The sequence below is a fragment of the Epinephelus lanceolatus genome, chromosome 22 (genome assembly GCF_041903045.1).
Source record: "Epinephelus lanceolatus isolate andai-2023 chromosome 22, ASM4190304v1, whole genome shotgun sequence".
NCBI lineage: Eukaryota > Metazoa > Chordata > Actinopteri > Perciformes > Serranidae > Epinephelus > Epinephelus lanceolatus.
Genome location: NC_135755.1, coordinates 2,648,795 through 2,672,963, shown reverse-complemented (window position 1 = coordinate 2,672,963; position 24,169 = coordinate 2,648,795). Strand labels below are relative to the sequence as shown.

The following is a 24,169-nucleotide window of genomic DNA, read 5'->3' as shown; positions in this document are numbered from 1 at the left end:
CCCAGAACGATTGTGATTGGTTGAAAGAAATACAAGCAGCCGGGGTGTTTTTTTCTCCAATCTTAAAGTGAGAGTCGGCCCAGCCAGACCTTTCTTTTCTTGAGAAAGGTCTGGTGAGCGAGACTACATAGGGTATAATAACTCTGACTGTACATTAGGACAGCACTACAAAAGTGCGAACTCACTACGTAGTGGGTATTGTCTGATTTCAGACACAGTGAGACACTAAAGCAGGAAATAACACAAAGGCAGGAGATAAAGGCAAACATGACACATGAGGAGTGAACCTACAAAATAAAACCGGAACAGACCAAACATGAATGAATAACATGAAACAAGGAAACACACAAACAGAGAATTCAAACCCCAGAAAACAAGTCCTCAGGATAACCAACGACAAACCAGGACCATGACATCGCCTTGTGACTCCCCAGGGCAGACACCAAAGGTCTTGACAGGGGCTTTCTCCACCATTTTAACATCATAGAACAGCCTTCCTCCCTGCTGTCATCAGTATCATGTTCATGTCAACAAGAATAGACTGAATAAACACCTACTCAACATGAGACTGCAATCCTAAAACTCAAGGACATCAGTCTTACACAAACCGGCTTCAATCATGCTGCTGAGAAGCCTGCAGGTTAGTGACTGGCCTTCTGAATGGTAATTATGAAGCTCGTATCTGCAAAAGCAAAATAAAAATAAAGAAACTGCAGCATAAATCCAGATGGTAAATGTAAAACAGGACTCATAGTGACCATTCACACATCAGGTAGGAACCACAGTTCAGTTGCACACCTCTTTACTGACCCCTGTAGGACACATGTGTCACTGCAATAACAGACTGAAGTAAGATGAAAAAAAAAACAACAACTTCTGTACACTTTAAAGAAAGACATTCTGCATTAGACTAATATTTACACAGTGAAAAGGAACTCCACTGTGGAACATTAAATCCTTGTTTCTGATCAATCTGCCTCTGAGTGATCTCAGATATGCACCCAGGACATGTTTTATCACCCACACTACAGGTTAAGCCTCTGCAGCACGGTCATTTCCTGCATGTGGTTTATACACAATGTGTGTGGCCCCTCCTGTTGATCTCTTCAGTGTGCAAAAAGACAAAACCAGATGACCTATTTCTTGTTAACTACAGGACAGAAAAACACTCAGTCACAACACTCACATACAAAGAGGAAGGAAAAGCCTTTACCCAGATGTCATATCAGACCGAGTGGTACAATGAGACAGACGCCTTTTCTGCTCTGTAAGTACAATCTGATCTGCCAAAATATAAATAACTGTTCACAGGTGTTGTGAGACTGTATTGACCGCTGCTGGGGAAACTAGTAATAAGAGAGGATGAATAATAGATTAAAAAGCAGCAAATAAAACAGACTGATGTGGTGATCTAACAGTTTAAATTGTTCCGTCACTTTACTGAGATGCAGGAAATAAGAGTATCTACACTGGGTCAGAATATCCGTCAGGTCTTGTGCTTTATGTCAAAGAATTGGTTAAAAGTAAAAACGATTGAACCAGGATTTAAAACATTTCGGAACATAGACAAATTAAATCAGGCAATTTAAGTAAAACATAAAGTATTTGGAAAAAGGAATACAAACCCCAACAATAAAGATAAATGGCAACAATGAAACAGAGAGGCAATGTTGGCAACTAACTGCCCTGAAGATTACGCCGAGGCAAATAAAATCACACAATTAGAATAATACAATAATAAAAGAATAGTATACTCGATGATAATTTAGGATGAATACAATGACAAGAATGATAATAATAATAATACAATTAGAAATGTTGAAAAGAAAACAGTGTGCTTGAATTAATAAAAGGCTATTTTTGAACAGATACATTTTGAGAATAAATTTAAAACATGTCACTGACTCTGCAGCGTCAGATCCTCAGGCAGGGAGCTCCAGAGCTGAAGGACCTCGACTGCAAAAGCCCGGTAACATTTAGTTTTGAGCTGGGACTGAGGAGCAGCCAACAGAGCCCAGCCTGAGGATCTGAGGCTGCGACCTGGCTCATCGGGGAGCAGCATCTCAGTAATGTAGCTGGGGGCTTAAAAGTGAACAAGCTGCTTTAAAAGTCATCAGTAAAATCTTGAAATCAATTCTTAAACTGACTGGTGACCAGTGAAGAGGCAGAAACAGGGTTGATATGGTCATGTTTTCTAGTGTTTGTTTAAAGCTGAGCAGTTGTGTTTTGCACTAGCTGAAGCCGTGAGATGGCTTTTTGGCACCACCCTGAATACAATGAGTTGCAGTAGTCTAAATGGAAAGAAATAAAGGCATGGATGACCTTCTCAAGATTGTGCTGAAAGATAAAGGACCTGTCTTTTGAGATGCTCCTTAATTTATAGAAGCAGGAGTGGACAAAATTTGTAAATTGTTTTTCGAAAGAGGTCTCCAATATCACACCAAGGTTTCTGGCTGCAGGTTTGACATTTGCAGGCAAGAAACCAAGATGGTCTTGTAAAACTGGGACTTTGGTGGACCAAAGAGAATTATTATTTCTGATTTGTTTTTGCGTGGCTGGAGAAGATTTTGGGACATCAAGCATTTTATATGTGACAGACAGGACAGAAGGTGACTTACATTGCCTTCTTCACCAGTATTTAATGGGACATAAATTTGTGTATCATCCACAAAGCAATGGTCCTGGATTTTGTGTTTGCTTGTGATATGTCCAGCTGGTAGCATGTACATATAAAAACAAGGGGCTAAGGATGGAGCCTTGAGGAACACCACAGGTCAAATGCATTTAAAAAGATTAATAGTAAACAGATTTGATGTCTTAAATTAAATATCATAAGAAGGATGTGTGAAATACTACTACACTAGATACACTACATACTAAATTCTACTACAAATAGTAATAATATAAATAAATTCTTGTAATATTTCATATCCACAAAATACATTAATTTTAGGTTGAAGGATACTTAAGTATCTTGGGTACAGTACAACTCAAAGTTTCTCTGTTATCTTCAGTGCTGATCTCCCCGCTCTGCCGTAGGACCAATGAAGGTGAGTAATTGTCTTCTCTGACAGTCAAAAGCTGTAGAACAGGCCAAGGGGGGGCCAGCTAACCTGTTTGACTGTGTTGGGCTGACATTTTTAACACTTTTAACATGGAAAAAATTACCGTAAACTCATCTTATTTTGAAACCATGTCGGGGAAAAAAACAGCTTTCACATGTGGTGTCTTACTATTGAGCATAGTGAGAGTCCAGTCTGTTTGCTTGAGCTAAAGACATACTTTAGGCCGACTGCCTTTGATGGCCAAGCAATGGAAATCAAGAAATGTTGCACTCTGTTCAGAACTACAGCTATGCCATTGTTAGCTCCCCAGCAATGTGACATTGGCCCCTTATTTATCAGTCTGTCTTACAAACCAGTGCAGATCCAAGTGCAGAAATCAGCTTAGTATACAGTTCATGTGTGATTCATGAAACCCTCTCATCTCTCCAATCACAGTGTAGGAATGATCAGATGATAACAACTGTCATTTAAATCACCCGCCTGAGAGTTGGCGACATGGAGAGACATATTATGGCCATGAAGAGAAACTTCTCTGAGCTACAGATGGAAGCCCTGATGTCCTCAGGTTCAATTTAACCAACTGGTTTTATTTGTCAGTCTGAAAAGTTTCATCAAAGGAAGTACTAAAAACGTAGTATGGAAAGAAATCACTGATGCAGTCAACAGTGTTACAGTGGACAATCGAACTCCAGCTGAGGTTGGAATATTGAATTTATATATCCATGACATGTACCAACCTATAGGCTACATAATATATAATATTAGCCTACATAAAATATAATATTGATATTATCATATTGATCATATAAAAGCTTATAATTGACCCAGACCAAGGAGCACGTGGCAACATGTATCAGGTCTGCTTCTTTGTCATTAATAACATGTGGTGGAGGAGACACAGACATGTGTCCAAGGCAGACACCAGTAAAAATGTAATCACCTAGGCTACTAGTATTTAAATAATGACACAGTTGAAGGGTGTATTTATGACTTTTTAATGTTTTAATGATTATGAACATGCTTTGGTTTGTCAGTGTCTGAAAAAGAAAAGTTTCAGACAGAATCAAGCACATGCAGTGTTCATCCTTCAGTCTGGAGTCAGTCTCACACAACCAGCCAGCTGTGATGTGAACGTTCATGTGGCAACTGTACATTATGAAGTGATTAATATGTAAATGTAAATACTTAGATGTCAGTCAGAATATGATCTAATTACAATTCTCCTCCTCAGTCAGAAATACTGTTGAACAGTCCACGCTGACTCAAAGCTGCGTACATGAGCTGAGACCTGACATGAGATGTGATCGTAGCCTCGTCTGCACTGAGAAGTGTTGAGCTTTGTGTGGAAAAGTCTGTAAACCCAGTTTTGTGTCATACATTTATCTCATAAATAAGGGGCCATTGTATTAACACAAAATCTATTAGACTTGTGGCTATAGTCAAGTTTGATAATCAAAATCTTAATCAAGTGTTTCTGGAGCTAAAGATCTTCACCATCGCTTTGGCATAAACTTCTGATATCTATGCTCAATAAGCACAGAAGGCTGTTCAAGGCAATGTCAAGCTTTACTTGTGACGCCCATCTGGTCATTTAGCTAAAAATATAACTAATACCCTGCAGCCTCTCTGACTGTGAGTCCCAGCAGCTCTCAGCTGTTTAAAGATGAGTCTGTCTCTCTGAGCTGTGAGGAGGACGACAGCTCTGCTGGATGGACTCTGAGGAGGAACACAAGCGATGAAACCAGAGTGGCGTGTCACGACTGGGGAACACCTGCTGGTTCTTCCTGTAACATCAGCTACACAACCATGCTGGACAGTGGAGTTTACTGGTGTGAGTCCAGAGAGGGAGCAACCAGTAAGAGCATCAACATCAGTGTCACTGGTAAGATCAGACTGTGGAGTCAGTGTTGATGAAGCTGTGTGTAAATGGATGAAATGCTGTAGTTTGTCTCTGTGTTGAGGTGGATCAGTGATCCTGCAGAGTCCTGTCCTCCCTGTGATGGAGGGACATGATGTCACTCTGCACTGTAAAACAAAGACGTCCTCCAACCTCCCAGCTGCTTTCTATAAAGATGGCTCCTTCATCAGGACTGAGCCTGCAGGTCACATGACCATCTGCCATGTAACCAGGTCTGATGAAGGACTCTACAAGTGTAACATCACAGGTCATGGAGAGTCTCCACCCAGCTGGCTCACTGTCACAGGTCAGGAGGTCAAACTTTATGAATACATTTATAATCTGACAACATGTCTAACTTTGCATTCAGCACAGAAACGTGTAAAATGTGTCAGCGTTCAGCCCACGTTTGATACATGTGATGTTTTCGTCTAAAGTCAATTCAGGAAATATTTTCAGATATGATTTGAAACCAGCTGCTATAAAGTGCTGCATTTATGAGCTTTTGTTAAAAATCAAATATTAAACTGCACCAAGCTGAGAACATCTGATTTACACAGGAAAAAATGAGTGAATGTGTTTTCTATTTATTTTTATTTTGGTGCCTTTGATTTTATATTTGTTTTTGTTTTTTTAGGAAGACCCACCACTACACCTTCTCCCACAACCACCCCTTCCTCTGGTTCCTCCTCTTCCTCACCCAGCTCTACCTCTGGTTCCCCTCCTCCTGAGTACATCCTGTGGGCTGTGGTTTCATCTGTCTGTGTGCTGGTGTTGCTGGTGTTGCTGGTTCTCCTGGTGAGACAATGCATCCACAGGAAACATAAAGGTCAGACACAAAAAAGACAAACAGTGTTTCACAGGTTAATTTTAACCTTCTGCTGCAGCTCACATTTAAAATCTCATTTTACTGTTGAAACTTTTTTATCAACATTACAACACTGAAATAATTACAAGTCTTCAACTCTAATAAACTGAAGTCAAACGTCGATGAAGATTTCCATAAATTACTTTTCTGTTGTTAACATCCTCACCATGATGTCCATTTAGTACATTCTAGAGCTTTTGATTGTATCACATGGTCTTCCTCAGCAGCTGAAGTCTGAAACTGTAGATGATCAGTTTCTAATGTGTTGTAAGCATTTCCCTTTTGTGTTGTCTCAAACGTTGATGGTAAAATTGATCATAATTATTCTGATTAATTTCAGCCACTGAAGTTGGAGATGATGACATCAGAGATGACATCACATACAGTGATGTCAAAATATCACGTAACCTGCAACAGCCAATCAGAGGGAGCAGAGGTAACGACAGTCTTATTAATTTTAAGGGGACTTTTAGGGATGTTGACTGTGTGTGTGTGTGTGTGTGTGTGTGTGTGTGTGTGTGTGTGTGTGTGTATATATTCTTGTTCTTCTATTCTTGTGAGGACCATTATGAGTTACAGAACTTAAGAGGACCTTTTGGAAAGTGAGGCCATTTTCATAAAAGAAGGATATTTTAAAGAGCATGTAAATTAATATTTGAAGCCTATCAAGTGTCAGGCTGTAGGAGGCTATCTTAGTTGATGGCGGTCTGCGTTGTGCTTTGCATGCGTCCGTTTGCACCCTGTGGTTAACAGAAGCTAGCAGCTCTGTGGTCGTCCAGTTTCCTGTTTCTGATCAAAACACTTGAGCTGAATGTGGACCTGCACATATTTCACTGCAGGACTGTGAACAAACAAAGAAACAACATGAACCAAATATAAATGTGCAGATTGACACATCTGTCTACATTCTGATCACAAACTATTTATCTTAAAATAAGGAGCTGTGATTTAGTCAACAGTTGTTCTGTTTACTTAATTTTATTTTAGACATTTAAAATGTGATCAGCATGACAGCACACCTTCCTCATCACTAAAAATATTGGTCCACCTTTTCATGGCAACATTGTCACTTCTGCAGCTGAATCCAAAAACCATCGAGCTTCAATACGAAAACAAAATGGATGTAAAATGTTTTGTGACCACAGTTTGTTTTCAAAAGGCTGAACACCAACAAATATGGACTGGAACAGAATATTTTGTTAGAAACAAAAAGTTGAAAAGTTGGAAATGATTACTTCTGTCTTTTTCTAATAAGTGTTGACTTTTGGACTTTACAGCTCTTATTAGAAATGTTTGGATCACATCAGCTGTGCCGTTAGTTGGTAACATCTTCAACAATAATCTACATGTGAAGTTCCCAGGTGTAGTAGCTCAATCTGTGTGTGCTATTTTATTTATTTAATTTTTTATTTTATTTTTTCAAAAATCTTAGTTACATCAGGATTGAGCTAGCAAGGTAGTTTTGTGTTTCTATGTGCAGTATTTATTCAGTTTGAGAAATCCCTCGTTCTCTACACAGCATTAACGTTAGCTCTCATTGGCTGGCTGATTCAACGGGGACTTGAAACCATCTCTATAGGTCGTTACTACGGGTCGGCCAAGTTGTTGGAGTAAACTAGTTTTCCTTATACAGGAGTCCACTGACGTGACTGACTGTTTTACAGTTACTTCTCCGACCACGTGCTTATCCATAAAAATGAAAATACATTTTCATTATATCCTCAGTCAGTAGTGGTTCTAGCCTAAATGGCGTCCTGGGCAACACCCCCCTATTAAACAAACTAAAGAGCTTTATGTTATTTATCTTATTTACACCATGGCATGTCATTTCTGTCTCTACATGGTCGCCCTTCACAAATCTCCTCTGCTCTCTGTATCTCACATGGCGGCCGACGCACGCGCGCGCACACACACACACATACATACATACATACACACACACACACACACACACAAACACGTGCGCGCACTTACAGGTGAGCACACTGGCTCAGGCCGCATTTTCCTGACAGAAGAGTCCGACGCAGTGTGTTACCTGACATAGTTACTGTTATAGACAGTGTGTAACACGCTGCTCGCACAGCAGCACAGCACAGTACTGGACACACACTCAGGTCCCGTTTATACGACAGCGATTTTAACTGAAAACGGTAAACTTTAGTTGCGTTTTGGTCGATCATTTACACCACAGCAGCGTTTTGGGTGCCTGAAAATGCAACGTTTTGAAAACGGGTTCCAGAGTGCAATTTTTTGGAAACAGCAGCGACCTCCACAGCCCTCGCTGGACGGATGCTCAAGTGTAGGTGAGAGGAGCGGAGAGGACCAGCAATGGTAATACATAGTTACCTGGGCTTCATCAATCAAATGATGTGTTACTGCCCAACACTGATTATAACTATTTAATAAGAAAGTAGTATTTGGGTATAGCAAAAAATATAAATGAACTTCAGGTTGCAGCCTCCACTCGGAAAATTAAACGGCCCTAAGAACCTAAACTCCAGTACTGCAGCTTTACCTTGCTCGATTTTGCAGCTCCGTGTGAACAGGGACTGTTTCAATAATGTTGTCATATAAACGCAGAAGTTTTCTAAAACGCAAAGGACAGACTTTTCCATTTTTAGAGAAACCGTTGTCGTCTAAACAGGGCCTCAGTTGGAGTGGAGCCTGTGTTGCGCTCAGGCATTGTCACGTAAACAACAAATTCCAGCACTTTAATAGGCCAAAACACAACACAGCTCCTGCCGCCCCGTGACAAAGTGCTGCCCTGGGCAAACGCCCATTCGGCCCATATCAGCATCCACCACTGTCCTTAGTCCTGTATCTTTTATCGTTATCATGTTTTTAATTTTGTTGGTAACTGTTGTGTAACTGCAGTATGACAAAGCACACCCTCTCCTGTGAAACAGCTTGTTTGTGTAGTTTGTGTATCATCCTGACATGTTTGTTCTGCGGTCAACATGTCAACATATCTTTAGAGAAGCTCACAGCTCTGTTGTTAAGTCCTCGTCTCATAGTTCGGGTCTGTTTTCAGCCTTCACGGCAGCAGAAGTGTTAAAAAGAAAAAAAAAACCTGTCAAATGTTAATTGCACTTTTACACATCTGTCTTTAAAATACAGTCAGGTCCATAATTATTTGGACAATGATACAGTTGTCATCATTTTGGCTCTGTACACCACCACAATGGGTTTTAAATGAAACAATGAATACCTGCTTAAAGTGCAGACTCTCAGCTTTCATTTAAGCCTTTTTTCAAAAATGTAGTATGAACCGTGTAGGAATTACAACCATTTCTTCACACAGTCCCCCGACTTTAAGGGCTCATAAGTATTTGGACAAACTATTACAATCATTAATTAAACAGTCAGTTTTAATACTTGGTTGCAAATCCTTTACAGTCAATGACTGCCTGAAGTGTTGGACACATAGGCATCATCAGATGCTGGGTTTCTTCCCTGGTGATGCTCTGCCAGCCCTTTACTGCAGCCGTCTGCACTTCCTGCTTGCGTTTTGGGTGTTTTGCCCTCAGTTTTGGCTTCAGCAAGAGAAACGCATGCTCAGTTGGATTCAGGTCAGATGATATGACTTGGCCATTGCAGAACATTCCACTTCTTTGCCTTAAAAATGTCTTTGGTTGCTTTTGCAGTATGCTTCAGGTCAATGTCCATCTGCACTGTGAAGCATCGTCCAATGAGTTTTGAAGCATTTAGTTGAATCTGAGCAGATGATGTAGCCCCAAACACTTCAGCTTTCATCCTGCCAAATGATGGCAACTGTAACATTGTCCAAATAATTATGGACCTGACTGTATGTCCTGATATTTGCTGCTTTAATTGATCAGTTCCTTCCTTTTCTAGCTCGATATGAAATACATTATTATTACTGACTGTAGCAGGAGCTTAAATACCCTGAATTCTTTACGTCTAATGGTGACTACAGCAGCAGCAGTGCTTATATTAACTGTTCTGGTATCAGTTGCAGAACCTGCAGTAATGTAATCTGTATTTTATTTCCCAGAGAGCGATCCAGCTGCCGTCTACTCAGCAGTGAGAGGAGCAGACGACATCAGCTACGGACAAATAGTCGTCAAAGACATCAAATCAAACAGGAAGAGAGGTACAGCTGTTTGTCTTTGTCTCCGTCATGGACCATCTGTAGAACACAGAAGAGTTCAGCTGGTCACTGCAGTTTATGTCAAACCAACAGGAGGACATGATGCATCTGTTTGGGACTATTTTCAGTGGTGGACTGATACACATCTGGTGCTCTAGTGGCAGCGACGTGTATCTGGGATTGGGTCAAAATTAACCACAGTGACTTAACATGCACAAAATATTCTGGTTTTCACCCTTATTTAAAAAACTATATTCCTACTAAGCTGCTGACATGGCTCGTGAAAATAATTATTCCACTAATATTCCTGTGGTGGGAACAAATGGCTCAAAGTATTCAAATCAGAAACAATTAATGGTCATTAAGCACTTATTAATTATATTGAATAATATGATTTAATTTGAATTAAATCACCTTGTGGGAAAAAATATCGGCTGATTAACAATTCAGCCTCATAAAATATTATTAATATTTGAAATAACTAATAAAATAAGATGTTAATAGTAAAGAACTGGTCACTCTTTGTCTGTACCGAGTTAGCAGTTGGGTGCTAACTGGGCTTTGTTCTCCTGTTGGAAGGTTAGCTTGCAGACTTCGTGCCTGGAGCACTAACTTGTCTGGTCTCTTCAACCTGTGAGAAGAGTTTTTGCATCTACTGTGAGAGGACACATGCAGGTCAGAGAGTCCTCTCTGCTGTGAGGAGAGGTGAGAAAAGCGGGGGCGAGGCGTAGCGGGTCCTTTAGCACCCAACACCCATGACATCACAGGGTCACATGCTACAGTGACCAATGGTGATCGAATGGGCAAGTTTGCACATGAAGGTGTGAAAAAGCAGGGGCTATGAGAATTTAGCAGCCCTTTATCTGAATATCTGACACCCTCAGCAGCCATTTTAGGTGGGCTGAACTTACAGGACATGCAGGACATGTCTTACAGTTTAGGGTTGCACAGATCAACAAGTCACCTATGTAGTCCAGTGGTCTCAACACCATGTACATGCAGCTGTGCATACTTCCATTCTACCTGTCACGGACTTGTTGGACTGTGTGAACACAGTCTCCCTTGTTCTTCTCTTCAACCATCCTTGAACATTCTCTGAAGGAAGGAATCTGTCCTCAGTAGAATTTGAAGGATCCTTGACACTGGAACAGTCCGTCAGTGGGATTCGGTGACGTAGTCTTTTTGGTATTCGGCCATTTAAGGATCCTTTCTTGACTTTGAGAAGCACTGTGTGTGTGTGTGTGTGTGTGTGTGTGTGTTCATGGTAATAAAGAAACATGTTACTGAGTGCAACAGTGTGACTCACTGATGTGCTTTTAACGACAGTGGAGCTCTGTGGTACAGACGAAGAAGACATGTCCGGCTGTAGGTACATTCACTGTTGGTTTGAGTCTGAACATCAGATTTTTCTTTTTTTTTTGAAGAGATGTGAAATAACTCCAGACTAAAACAAAGTTTAAGAATAAAACAAAGAACAGGAAAGTGTATCCTAACTCAAAGTAAGATTTGAGGCATCTATAAAAGAGGAGACGGACTCAGAGGACCAAAGTTTCCTACGCCTCAAACTGACTTTTTTTTTTCACTGTGCATGTTAAACCACAGCAGCTACTTCCTCCTGTTGATTCCAGTGAACTGTGGCGTGACACTGATCAGGTTTCTCACTAGTCTCCTCTGCTGTAGCTGACAGTGACGCCTTTTGCACCCTGTGGTTTAATGTGCCATTTTCTTTTAATCGCAGTGAGCAGCTTTGTGGTGGTCCAGTTTCCTGTTTCTGATAAATACCCTCCAGTTATGTTTGGTCTTTCATTGTTCACAGCAGCACCAAAAACCTGCAGGCATTTTAGAGTCCATCACAAATGTGATTATAATTCAACATGACCAATAATCACACAGCAGTAGTGTTAGTCGTCTTTATATTGCTATCAGTAGCTGGTGCTAACACCAGCAGTCCTAAGCTAACAGTAACAGTATCAGGTGCACTACCTGCAGTAATGTACGTTAATATAAGTTGCATGTATTTTATTTTTCAGAGAGGGAACCAGCTGCAGTTTACTCAGCAGTGAGAAGAAAAGAAGACGTCAGTTATGGACAAATAAAGATCAGTCCGAACAGGAGGAGAGGTACAGCTGCTCTTTATTACTGAACTCTACCACAGAGCCAGGCTAGCTGTTTCCCCCTGCTTCCAGTCTTTGTGCTAAGCTAAGCTAACCACGTCCTGACTCCAGCTCTGAACTGAACACACAAACATGAGACTGATATCAATCTCCTCTTCTCACTCTCAGAAAGAGATTATTTACCAAAGTGTTGAACTGTTCCTTTAAAGAAATCTGTGTAACAGGGATGTAAAGTCAGAAAGTCTGTGGGTCTGATTTAAAATATGTAATGTAAATAATCTGGACGCAAAGGCACGAGGGGCAAAGGGGTTGTTTTTAGTCCCTTAACTAATCTGTGTTTTGGGCTTAACATCAATTCAATCAGAGCGTCATCTCCCATTCCCTTTAAAAGACAGATGACTCTGCACCTGCTGCACTGCTGTTTACATGACGGATCCAGCAAAGTGGAGCACAGAGCAGTTTTCTGCTGATAGTAATGCAGCAAGAGCAGAGCAGTGATGTCACTGCAGCAAATATCAAAACTAAAAATATAGTTACTTGGCAGAACTAAACTTTAAGCTTCTAAAATAATCAAAGTTACGCTGCTCCTCGTGTGTAAATGTGCACAGTATCTCTCTTAACGTGGAGTCAGACAGCAGCTCTGCTCTGCTCTGCTACGTTCACATTTTACAGAGAATATCATTTATATTTTCCTCATTAATGATTATTTCACCCACCTACAACCCATCTGCTCGTCCATGTGTGCATAGTCTCTATATACAGAGTCTGTAGGCAAACCCCGGAGATCTTGCCTCCGGAAGAAGAGCGGAAGAGCCCTGGTTTCCGGTTGTAGGCTGTTTGTAGTCCGCATGATATTGACCAATCACGTTTGAGCTGGCTGCAGTTGTTGTCAGGTTAAACGGTCTGTGCGGTGAACTAACAAGACAGAACATAACTGGCATCACTGCAAACTCTGAATCCATCGCAATGGTTCAGCATATTTACTTATATATAAACGGAAGTCGGAAACGGAAATTCGCCTCCTCCGCCCAAATCAAACCAGAATGCCAAAAAATCAGGGGTCTGCCGATGGGTTCCAAGAATGATGTGTGCATAACAAGCAGAGCTTATGCATGTTGTGAACCCGCCTCTGTAGGCGCATCTCACTATCTGAATAATGCGTCCTTTAAATAGGAAAACTCTGCACCATTCTGCAGATTATTACTCGTCAATGATGCAATTGCTCTCTGCTGACTAAAACTAGTAATACGCCAACAATGCATATGACCCCACCTCATATAAGACCTACACACTCACCAACAAGTACACTAGATTACAATAGAAAACGGGTAATGGAAAATTTCGCCAAAACATTTTTACGCTCTCATGAGGTGGTTTTTCAGACGTGTCGATACAGATGCTGTAAGTGTCTTTCCACTGTCACTTACTGCAGGTGCATGTCGGTGCAATGAATTGATGCACGCTAGGCTTGGCTCTCACAAACAATGTCCACACGTTTCCTGTCGCTTTGCTCCATTTATTTCTTCCATACATTTAAGCGCGAGAAGGTACAGCACATTGCTTTGTAGCAATTTGGAAGTCTATTATTTAATACTGCTCCTGTCTGCAGACACCTCAGCCGTGCCTCAGCCACGGTCAAAAAACTGTTTGCCTCTACACGCACACCTGGCCTCATTAACCTGGCTGAATAAATGAACTTTCACCGGAAGTTGCCACAGTGCCTCACAGTACAAAATGTTTTACAACAAAAATAAACACACACATCGATAAATGGCTGTAACAGATGCATGTTGCAAAAGTGTAATGCACTTTTAGTGCATTAACACGTCATGTGACCCCACTACAGTACGTCACCGGACGGGTTCTTTTCCATCTGCTTTTATGGCGGCTGTCGTATAACCAAAACAAAATCGCCAATATTGCCATATTTTGCGTGGCAATATCATATCGTTACATGAGTTCTAAATATATATATATATTTATCTATTTATTTTTATTTTTTTTCAATATAAATTTTTATTATTACAAAATACAAATTTGTTTGTAGCCTACTAGAATAATGAAATCAGTATCTTCTTTCCTCCACTAGATACATTTTGCTGCAACAAAACTGACTGAAAACTTAATCTTATTTGATAAAACCACAGAAACAGAAATTTTCCCTTTGGGACGTAGTGTGCAAACGGTAATAAATCACAATGTATCACAACATGTCACTGCCATACTTAGCATAACACAACACATTTAAAATCGCAATAATACTCATTCAGGTCACCAGACTATCACAGGACTGACGCTTCCCCCCCCCACCCTCTTTTGAGCTGTGCGCTAACATTAAGTTATTTGAATTTGTCGCGGGTTCATAGCTGACAGTGACATAGCTAAGCCTAAAATAAGCTCTCACAAGGAAAAAAATGAAATATATGTTTGCTTTATTGTTACGCCAATATCTACTCTGGACACGCAGACAAAAGGATGTAATTGTCAAAAAAAATGTAGTTGTTGACTGAGTGGGGGAGGGGCCCCTTGGACTCCAAGGCCGCCCTGCCTTGCGGGGGCTGCTTCGACCCCACAGAGCTGCAGAGTTCAGAGAACAGAATGAATGCTGCTGAGAAACACTCTGGTTTTAGACATTAGCTGCTAACGTTAGCATGCAGCCACCTGACAACAAGACTTTAGATTATATTTCACCTCACATTATAAACATTAGACTCATGTTATTTGTGTAGGTTATATTACAGTTTATGATGCAACACTGACTTCCTGTTTACACACAGATTATAGATCATATAGAATAATAATAATAATAATAATAATAATATATAAAGTGTTTGTGTCTTTGTCTCCAACAGTTTCTCATGTTGTTTAAACTGTGTGTTTGTTCAGAGCCTCCAGCAGAGCCACAGGTCGTCTACTCTTCACTGAGGTAGACCTTCACACCTTCACACCAGTCCAACCAGTGAATCCAGCTGGCCTGTCACTGGTCCCCACAGCCCCTCACACCTCAGGACATTCATGGGCTTTATTTCTTATTTCTATATGTGAAAGTTAAATGAGACTGGTGCAGCTACAGAGAGACAAACAGCTTCACTTTACACATTATTGTTTTACTTTTCTTTGGATAAATAACTTGTTAAATACTTATTTGTTTAGGTGGTAGTGTTTCAGTAGGGTGAAGAACACCGACATGTTTCTACTGAACAGAAGCTGCTGATAATAATGAACTTTACTGCTCTAATATTGATATCAAGTGGTGTCTCTGCAGGATCAATAAACTCTGGTATCTCTGCCTGTCCTCCTCGTGTGCTTCTGTGGGTTTCACTAAGCTGACACATGGAACATTTGACTTGTTCTGGTTTGGTTGTGGCTAACCGCTCGGTGCAGACAACACAACAAACACACCGCAGACTATAAACAGCGCCAACATCAGTCAGCAGCTGGAAACTCACACCACTCTGTGCGCGTGTGAAGAAGTTTGGTTCTGTAGTCGACGGATTATTAAAACTATTTAGTTTCTTTAAGGTATGAAGAAGTTTAAATGACACATCAGATCCTGTTTTTCAGTTCAGACCCAAACAAACAGCCACATTATGAAGTGATCACCACATTTTCAGGGCAGCTTCACCATTATTGTGTCCATATGAACAGTCAGACATTTGCTGTCAGTTAAAATGAGCTGTGAGCAGTCTGGTTTATTGAAATCCAGAGATTAATTTCTCATATATCTGACTATGATCGTGTTTATCGTCAGTCTGACTCAACAGGATGCTGCTCTATGACAACAGCTCCAGTGCTACACCTTCTGACTGCTGTTATTATTGCACCACCAAGATTTATCACAACACACAAGTTATCAGAACAGCAGCACCGACACACACACATTTCCATGGATATATCCCAGTTCTCCTAAAACATTTTCCTTTTCCTCTATCTTACTGAAGACTGAGGAAAAAGGAAACAAGGGAACTTTTTGTTTTTTAGAGAAATTAGACATCTTTGACTCTACACTATCATCTGAAGCAACAAGTGACACAGCCACGTCACAGCCAGCTCACAGCCGGATCACAGCCGGATCACAGCCAGAACACAGCCAGCTCACAGCCAGATCACAGCCAGAACACAGCCAGATCACAGCCAGAACACAGCCAGAACACAGCCAGATCACAGCCGGATCACAGCCAGATCACAGCCAGAACACAGCCAGAACACAGCCAAGTCACAGCCGGATCACAGCCGGATCACAGCCGGATCACAGCCAGAACACAGCCAGAACACAGCCAGATCACAGCCAGATCACAGCCAGAACACAGCCAGAACACAGCCAGGTCACAGCCAGATCACAGCCGGATCACAGCCGGATCACAGCCAGAACACAGCCAGAACACAGCCAGATCACAGCCAGATCACAGCCAGAACAAAGCCAGAACACAGCCAGATCACAGCCAGATCACAGCCAGATCACAGCCGGATCACAGCCAGATCACAGCCAGAACACAGCCAGATCACAGCCAGAACACAGCCGGATCACAGCCGGATCACAGCCAGAACACAGCCAGAACACAGCCGGGTCACAGCCAGATCACAGCCAGAACACAGCCAGATCACAGACAGATCACAGACAGAACACAGCCAGAACACAGCCAGATCACAGCCAGATCACAGCCAGATCACAGACAGAACACAGCCAGAACACAGCCAGATCACAGCCAGAACACAGCCAGATCACAGCCAGAACACAGCCAGAACACAGCCAGATCACAGACAGAACACAGCCGGGTCACAGACAGATCACAGACAGAACACAGCCAGAACACAGCCAGATCACAGCCAGAACACAGCCAGATCACAGCCAGAACACAGCCAGAACACAGCCAGATCACAGCCAGAACACAGCCAGATCACAGCCAGAACACAGCCAGAACACAGCCAGATCACAGCCAGAACACAGCCAGAACACAGCCAGATCACAGACAGAACACAGCAGGGTCACAGACAGATCACAGACAGAACACAGCCAGATCACAGCCAGAACACAGCCAGAACACAGCCGGGTCACAGCCAGAACACAACCAGATCGCAGCCAGATCGCAGCCAGAACGCAGCCGGAAACAGACTGCAGCTGCTTCTCTTTGATATTGTCACAACACACACACATCTGCTGCTGTCACACATTTATTGACTGATCAGAAAAACACACACTGAACTCATATGTGTGGCTCTGCAGCCTGCGGGCCTTCTCTAATCTTAATGTTCTGCCCCCTGCTGGTGTTGAGTCGTACTGCAGCTCCAGGTTTTACTTTATGAAACTCACTCCACCTGAATCCAAACACTTGTTTTTATTATTCAGAGTGTCACAAAGCATGTGCTCCTCTGTGTATATACAGTCAGAGCAGCTGTGGAGCTGCCACATTTAAATTATCCAATATCTGAGAGAGTTTAGAGGAAAGGAACAAAATGTGCACCCAATGCAATTTATCTTAAAAAAATATATATATATTTTATTTTTTTAAAAAGCCTAACAAACCCTCCACCATGATAAGAGGGGAGAATTATTTACTCCAGTGAAATGTCTCTGTAGGAACATTATATATAAAACAACTGATTCCTGTACAAAAAATAAAATCAGAGCAGATCTTTCAGTAAAAACTGACAGATTCAGTTTCACTGCACATGATGAGGCGGGGAGTCATGGAGGACAGGGACACATGAGCTCACACACTCAGACAGAAAGATAAGCGTCTGTGATATTTCAGATGAGTGGATCAACACTCCCTTTAAGAGAGGACTGCTCTGATCTTTGGTCTGTACGTCTCTTATATATCCAGACAGCAACAAACACTGCAGCAGCTAAAAGAAGCACTGCAACAACTCCTGCTGCCAGTCCAACGTATCCACGAGAGGAGGGTCCACCCATGGAGTGTTCCTTCACTGCACCTGCAGATTAAATAAATCAGAGTCAGTAAATGTGTGATTAGTTGAACAGCCTTCATTTGTCTTGTGTATTTCTGATGTTTGACTCTCAGGAATAAACTGCAGCTCCAACCTGATACACAGACACACACACTGAGCTCCACACACTCACCTCTGACCTCCAGGTAGATGACTGTGATTGGATCAGTCTTAATGATGGCTCTCTTTGTACGTCTTGATCCACCTGATTTAACTCGACACTCGTATCTTCCATTGTCTCTGCTGGTCACATTCTTCAGAGTTAAAGACACGTCTCCGTCCTTCAGCTCTCTGTGCACCAGCTCCACCCTGCCTGTAAAGGATGGATGCTGGAGGGTTGGGTCTAAGTGTCCGTCTCTGTAGAAGAGGACGTACTGTGGCTCCAGGTCAGGTCTGGTCCACTCTACAGCTGAGATGGAGACATCACCAGCCTCACATCTCAGAGTGACGTCATCTCCAGGGCGCACTGTCACATGTTGGTCTGAAAAACAAACAAACAAAAAAAAGTTTCAAAAAGTGATTCCATCTGTGAGGGACGCCACAGAGAGTCAGACATAAATCCTCTGACACCACAGAGGTGTAATATGAAGCCTTTCTTTGCACCAGTGCATTCTCAGTTGGGGGTATTTGCTCCATGCCTGTCTTTATTTCAATGTTGAGCTGGCTCCTGGTGAGGTCAGGACAGTGGAGGACTGAATGCTTCCACAAGCCTTTGACAGAGCCACGAAGATCTCTGTTACCATATCATCAGCGTTCAAGGCATCCCATGTTGTCTTCTTACCTGACCATCCATGATGGCAACAGAACAAGAATAGGGATGGGAATCGAGAACCGGTTCCAACTGTTTCAATTCATCGACATCATTAGCCTTTATGCTTAACGATTCCCTTATCGATTCTTTTCATTACGCTGAATCTTTACGTCGATGACGCAGGTCACGCTCGTCAGTCAGCAGCACGTTCAACAACAAAGAAGACGGAAGACGGAAGTGGTCAAAAGCGAGGCTTCACTTCACCAAAAAAGACTCTAACAGCGCGACATGTAATTTATGCAGCACCGTAATTACATGCAGGGGGAAAACACCACCAACTAGGCCTGAACGATAAGCATCGCCATCATGATGTACACGTGTGCAATATTTACATTGTGGGCCTGCCCTAATTAAATTAAGCCTGCACGTTTAAATTGCCGAGTGATGTGCGTAAAACTCGCTTCTGTTTTAATGACTGACCAACAAAAGATGTCTAATTTAGAGGAATAAAGAATAAACGGCCTATTCAAGTGCAGGAATTAGTTATTTACGTGACAACGCCCAAGAGGTTGAAAGTAACTAATTACATTTACTCACGTTACTGTAATTGAGTAGTTTTTTTGTGTAATTTGTAATTTTTTCAGTAGTTTTTGAAATCTGTAATTTTACTTTTACTTACGTACATTTTGACTTAAGTATTGTACTTTGCTACATCTGAAATCACATCCGTTACTGAGTAAAAAAAAAAAAAAAAAAAAGTTTTTGGCTAAATGGAAACCAAAAGGGTGAATCTCGCGTGGAATTGACCCAGAACAAGCGGCCGGTGCTGGCGAGTTACTGGAGAGAGAGATGGAGGAGGGTGGGACACAAGCACCAGCAGACGGATTACAGCCAGATCACAGCACAAGCAGACGCAGCAGCTGAAATGAACGAAGAAATGAACGAAACCAAAGAAAACCCAGTGTGCACAGTGCTGTTTATAATTGTCGGTCAGAAAAATGCGGCCTGAACCGCGCTCTTGTGTGCTCACGTGTGTGTGTGCGTGTGTCTGTATGTGTGTGTGTGTGTGTGTGTGTGTGTGTGTGTGTGTGTGTGTGTGTGTGTGTGTGTCGGGGCCGAACTCCGCTGTGCGCGATACAGAGAGCAGAGGAGGATTGTAAAGGTGCGACCATGTAGAAACAGAAATGACATGCGGTCGCGTAAACAATTTAAGTCATCACGTTATAAAGTGAAACGTTTCACCATATAACACGATAAATAGTATGTTGTTATGTTATTATATGAAGCGCAAAATAATATAACTGTAGTTTATGAAGAGATCAGACGGAGCCCTCTCCTCTCCTCTTATATGCTTTACTCACAAGTGTGTGAATTGACCTGGATATGAAGCGTCCATAGCACCAAATAATATAACGGTAGTTTCTAAAGAGCTGAGACGCTGATAGTTGTATACAGGGGAAGCACTGAGAGAGATAGTGGTGTCACTGAACAAATGCCTATTTTCAGCACATTTCATGCTGTTGCATTCAAAGCAGTATCAGCCTAATAATTCCAGAATGATTAATTCTCACCAAGTTGAGCTACTGAAGTCATCTGGTGGAAAATAAAGCATCCTGAAGTATAAATCACAATATATATCACAGGGGGCAAAAAAATCGCAATGTCAGTTTTTCCCAATATCGTGCAGCCGTACCACCAACATGCTGAAGTATGCGTCGTTGTGTAATGTTATTGGACGTAGATGAAAACAAATGCTGTACAAATATTCTTTTATTTGTTCCATTTTAGATGAGAGCGGGGGACCAATTTCATATTTGTTTACTTACACAAGCACTTATCTCTTGTTTAGAATAGAAACTCAATAAAATTTGTGTTGCTGACACCGAAAACCTGAAAGGTCTTTTTCTACACAGAAAATTCACAGGAGGAATCGATAAAGGAATCGATAATGGCATTGATATCAATAGAATCCTATCAATTCCCATCTCTAAACAACAACTACAGAGACAAAAACATTATGTAGAAATCAATCATTTCTTGTATCACTTCAAATGTTCATATAATAACTTTGCTGTTGTATTTACACCCAATATTATCTTTGTCTTCATTTATCATATCTTCTTTTGTAACAACTTAACACTGAGTTTATAATATCTTTATTAATATCATGTCCATATTGGACTTCTTAAATCAGAGTCTATCTTAGTGTCATTAAAATGAAGCGATGCTGTCACCTGCATGTTGCTTTGCTGCTGGTGCCCGTTGCTCCTGTTGCTCCTGTTGCTCCTGTTGCTCCTGTTGCTCATGTGCCCCAGATGGCCTCACAGCTGGAACAGCAGAGACACATGTTCAGTTTGCAAAGAAACAAAGAGAGTGGATCTCTGACAAATGAAAGCGAGACTAGCTGATGGCTAGTGGTGGTGCTAGTTCTCGAGTCTCGCGTGAGCTGCCGTGTCAACACAGCACTCCTGCAGGCTAACTGAGCACGGTGAGAAATGATGCTATAAAAGTGGAGTAAATTACGTGTTTTCAAGTCAGTTTTGCATGCCACGGCTTCAGGACACTTGGATTACAACGGACGAGCCGTTCTGACGTTTTTGAAATGCATTAGTGGAGTTTTATTACATTTTCAAAATGTGGGTACGAGTGTAGCTGTTATTCCAGCTAGCTGTTATCCTCCGATACCCCGAACGAGTTTTGTGGATTAAAAAACTACACTGGACTTCTTATCGGCACGAGGGTCAGTAAGTACTGTCTGTGTTTTCATTCTAAAGTGGACATTTCCTTTAATGCTGTGAAAAATGTCCGACTCGCATCTTCAGCCCTTTTTAAACAGGAGTTGTGCAAATTTGCAGGAAAGCCCAATCAGTCTTTTTTCAGCATTGGCAGTATAAAAACAAAATCGGGGAGTGCAACAAAATGCCGCCTACCTACTTTTGTTTATACAGAATGTGCCTTTTTCGGGGCAATGGGGGGCGTGAGCAAGTAACAAAACGTGTAGCTCAGCGTGTGACGTAAACAGTGACGTGGGAGGGAAGCCGCGGCTGGTCAGTCCTTCGGCGATTCTGTCATAAGTCGGCCCATTCTTCACCGTCCCCGTCATCTGACGGTTAATGGCCTCTTCGTTTGCGAGGACAAGGAGGGCGCACAATTCCTTGTCTCCCCAGTTGCTCATCTTTACAGTGTCTGTCAGGTTTGTGTTTCCCTCTTGCTACTAGCTGCTCGCTAATTCCTGCTATCAGCTGTTTCCTGTTTATCCACCGCCAGTGGCTCGCACGTGCAGCGTCATCAACAGCTCCTCCCACAAGTCATCAACAGCTCCTCCTACAAGTCATCAACAGCCCCTCCCACAAGTCATCAACAGCTCCTCCCACAAGTCATCAACAGCTCCTCCCACAAGTCATCAACAGCTCCTCCTACAAGTCATCAACAGCCCCTCCCACAAGTCATCAACAGCTCCTCCCACAAGTCATCAACAGCTCCTCCCACAAGTCATCAACAGCTCCTCCTACAAGTCATCAACAGCCCCTCCCACAAGTCATCAACAGCTCCTCCTACAAGTCATCAACAGCTCCTCCCACAAGTCATCAACAGCCCCTCCCGTTGCAGAAGGCCGCCTCGGTCTGTTTAAACTAAAAGGGTTCCACCAATATGTCTACCCTACGAGGCGGAAAATTGGGCACCTCGGATCAACTCGCCAATCCGGCTCTGTGTGTCTAAATGCTCGCAGCTTGCCGGCAAAACGGCCCAACATTCACCAAAAATCTGGCAGTGTAAAAGGGGCTTATGGTTGAAACTCAGATCGTGTCATGTGATTTGTCCAGCTGGAGTAGCCGTAGCTAGCTGTCCAAGACAGGGGGTTCATCCCATTATCCCTCCTCGACTCCTCCGTCCTTTGTCCTCGATCATTTGACCCGGATGTCGATTGAGACGCCTCAATTTGGAGGAGTCGAGGAGAGAGGAGGCTTTCAGAGGAGAGGGAAGTGAGGATACACGGAAGTCTTTTACCGACCGACACACCTCCCTGATTGGATATCAGTTATTGATTGGACAGCTGACAGACTGATCTGACACATCAGCTTCAAACAGATAAGAGATTAAACTCAGTGTGTCACTGACAGGTTTGATATTTGATTTGTTTCCTGATTCATCGAGTTCAAAATCTGAGCGAGAAAAGAAACAAACAACTTTCTGCATTGATCAGAAACGATCTGTTGTTTCTCTCATCAGCTGTTGCTATGGAGACGATCAGAGAGCCTAATAAATTATTTCCAGTGTTGAAAGACACATGATCATATTCTGGGTTATTAAATAATGAATTCACAATCAGAGTATTAATAAATACAGATGTTAAGAAACCATATAAACAGTGTGACTGTGAGCATTATAAATACAGCAGGTTGTTGTTCATGTGCAGGTGACTGTTAGACAGAGAAGAAACACTGCTGTTACCTGGATCATTACGTATGTACATATATATATGTATATATAACATGATGTGATACCTGTATCAGTATGTAATATCTCTTTAAAGACATATTTCGTTATTTCTTCCAGGAGCTGAGGTGCTGGGATGAACCAGGAAATCACAGCGATCACATCTGCTGAGTCACCTCCAACAGGCCCGGTACTGTAACGTTATACATGTGTCTACACACACACAGAGGAGAGAAACGCCTCTCTGAGTGAACAACACTAACTCTCACACTTTCATCAGTCTCACACAAATAACTCACCGAGCCAGAGGCCCGCAGTGATCACGACGACTCCAATAATCAGAGCAGTTCCACGGTGACAGCGTATAGCCATGCTCCCAGCTGTGGCAGGATATCCAAAACTTCCTGTTCCTGGGTTGAACTTGTTGATATGTTCAGGAAAATAGGAAACAACAACACTACGTGAAGAAACGTCAGATTGAGGACAAAGTACATTAAAAACACAACTTAAATGGCAGCATTGTGACATTTGAATTCACTGCTGAACAAATATATGGACACAGAGTATGACAGAGACCTCCCATAGTGACACACAGATAATGTTTCATGTGTGCTTGAAAGCTGCAACCTCCAGGCTGATAAATGAAGCCAACACTAAGACCCAATCCCAATACACCCCTTGTTTCTGAAGAGCCGGTTCAAAGACTCGGCTCGTTCCTTTGTAGCAACGCCCTTTATAAACAACAAGCCTGTCAATACAAGCAACTGGCTTGTATATATACACTATATATATATATATATATATATATACATATATGTATACTAGATCAAATAATATGAAATTAAGGGATACAGAGTAAAATAAAGCAAAAAACAAAGAAATTAGGAACTTCAAAGAGCCGGTTCAAAGACTCAGCTCGTTCGCGAACGTCACATCACTACCCGTTGGCCCTCGAAATGAAGCAACGAGGGGTAGGG

General features: G+C 42.0%; 2 protein-coding genes across 5 annotated transcripts; one reads left to right on the top strand and one right to left on the bottom strand.

Moving 5' to 3' along the window:
- The first annotated feature begins 1,085 nt into the window (after positions 1 to 1,085).
- Positions 1,086 to 23,495, top strand: LOC117245914 (uncharacterized). Of its 4 annotated transcripts, XM_033609520.2 has the most exons (9): positions 1,092 to 1,267; positions 3,015 to 3,050; positions 4,687 to 4,947; positions 5,027 to 5,269; positions 5,600 to 5,791; positions 6,171 to 6,266; positions 9,846 to 9,944; positions 11,972 to 12,061; positions 14,942 to 15,344. In XM_033609520.2, the coding sequence occupies exons 1-9, from the start codon at positions 1,132 to 1,134 to the stop codon at positions 14,983 to 14,985; spliced, it is 1,197 nt and encodes a 398-aa protein (XP_033465411.2). In that variant the 5' UTR covers positions 1,092 to 1,131; the 3' UTR covers positions 14,986 to 15,344. The 4 variants fall into 4 exon arrangements, with proteins under 4 accessions (XP_078020416.1, XP_078020415.1, XP_033465411.2 ...); XM_078164290.1 differs by lacking the exons at positions 11,972 to 12,061; positions 14,942 to 15,344 and adding an exon at positions 23,313 to 23,495 and having other exon boundaries at positions 1,086 to 1,267; XM_078164289.1 differs by lacking the exon at positions 11,972 to 12,061 and having other exon boundaries at positions 1,087 to 1,267.
- LOC117245965 (uncharacterized) lies at positions 17,377 to 23,608 on the bottom strand. Its single transcript, XM_033609604.2, has 4 exons — positions 23,492 to 23,608; positions 20,990 to 21,082; positions 18,138 to 18,485; positions 17,377 to 17,989 (listed from the first exon to the last, which is right to left on the bottom strand). The coding sequence occupies exons 1-4, from the start codon at positions 23,562 to 23,564 to the stop codon at positions 17,805 to 17,807; spliced, it is 699 nt and encodes a 232-aa protein (XP_033465495.2). The 5' UTR covers positions 23,565 to 23,608; the 3' UTR covers positions 17,377 to 17,804.
- Between the last annotated feature and the right edge of the window lie 561 nt (positions 23,609 to 24,169).

Bases quoted from the DNA above. Each gene is read 5' to 3' on its own strand.
- LOC117245914 (XM_033609520.2), top strand. From the start codon at position 1,132: ATGACCTATTTCTTGTTAACTACAGGACAGAAAAACACTCAGTCACAA. The intron at 3,051-4,686 runs GTGAGTAATTGT...AATACCCTGCAG, and splicing joins CTGCCGTAGGACCAATGAAG to CCTCTCTGACTGTGAGTCCC. The intron at 5,792-6,170 runs GTCAGACACAAA...GATTAATTTCAG, and splicing joins CATCCACAGGAAACATAAAG to CCACTGAAGTTGGAGATGAT.
- LOC117245965 (XM_033609604.2), bottom strand. From the start codon at position 23,564: ATGGCTATACGCTGTCACCGTGGAACTGCTCTGATTATTGGAGTCGTC. The intron at 21,083-23,491 runs GTGAGTTATTTG...CTGCTGTTCCAG, and splicing joins CACTGCGGGCCTCTGGCTCG to CTGTGAGGCCATCTGGGGCA. The intron at 18,486-20,989 runs GTGACAGCATCG...TTTGTTTTTCAG, and splicing joins AGCAGCAAAGCAACATGCAG to ACCAACATGTGACAGTGCGC.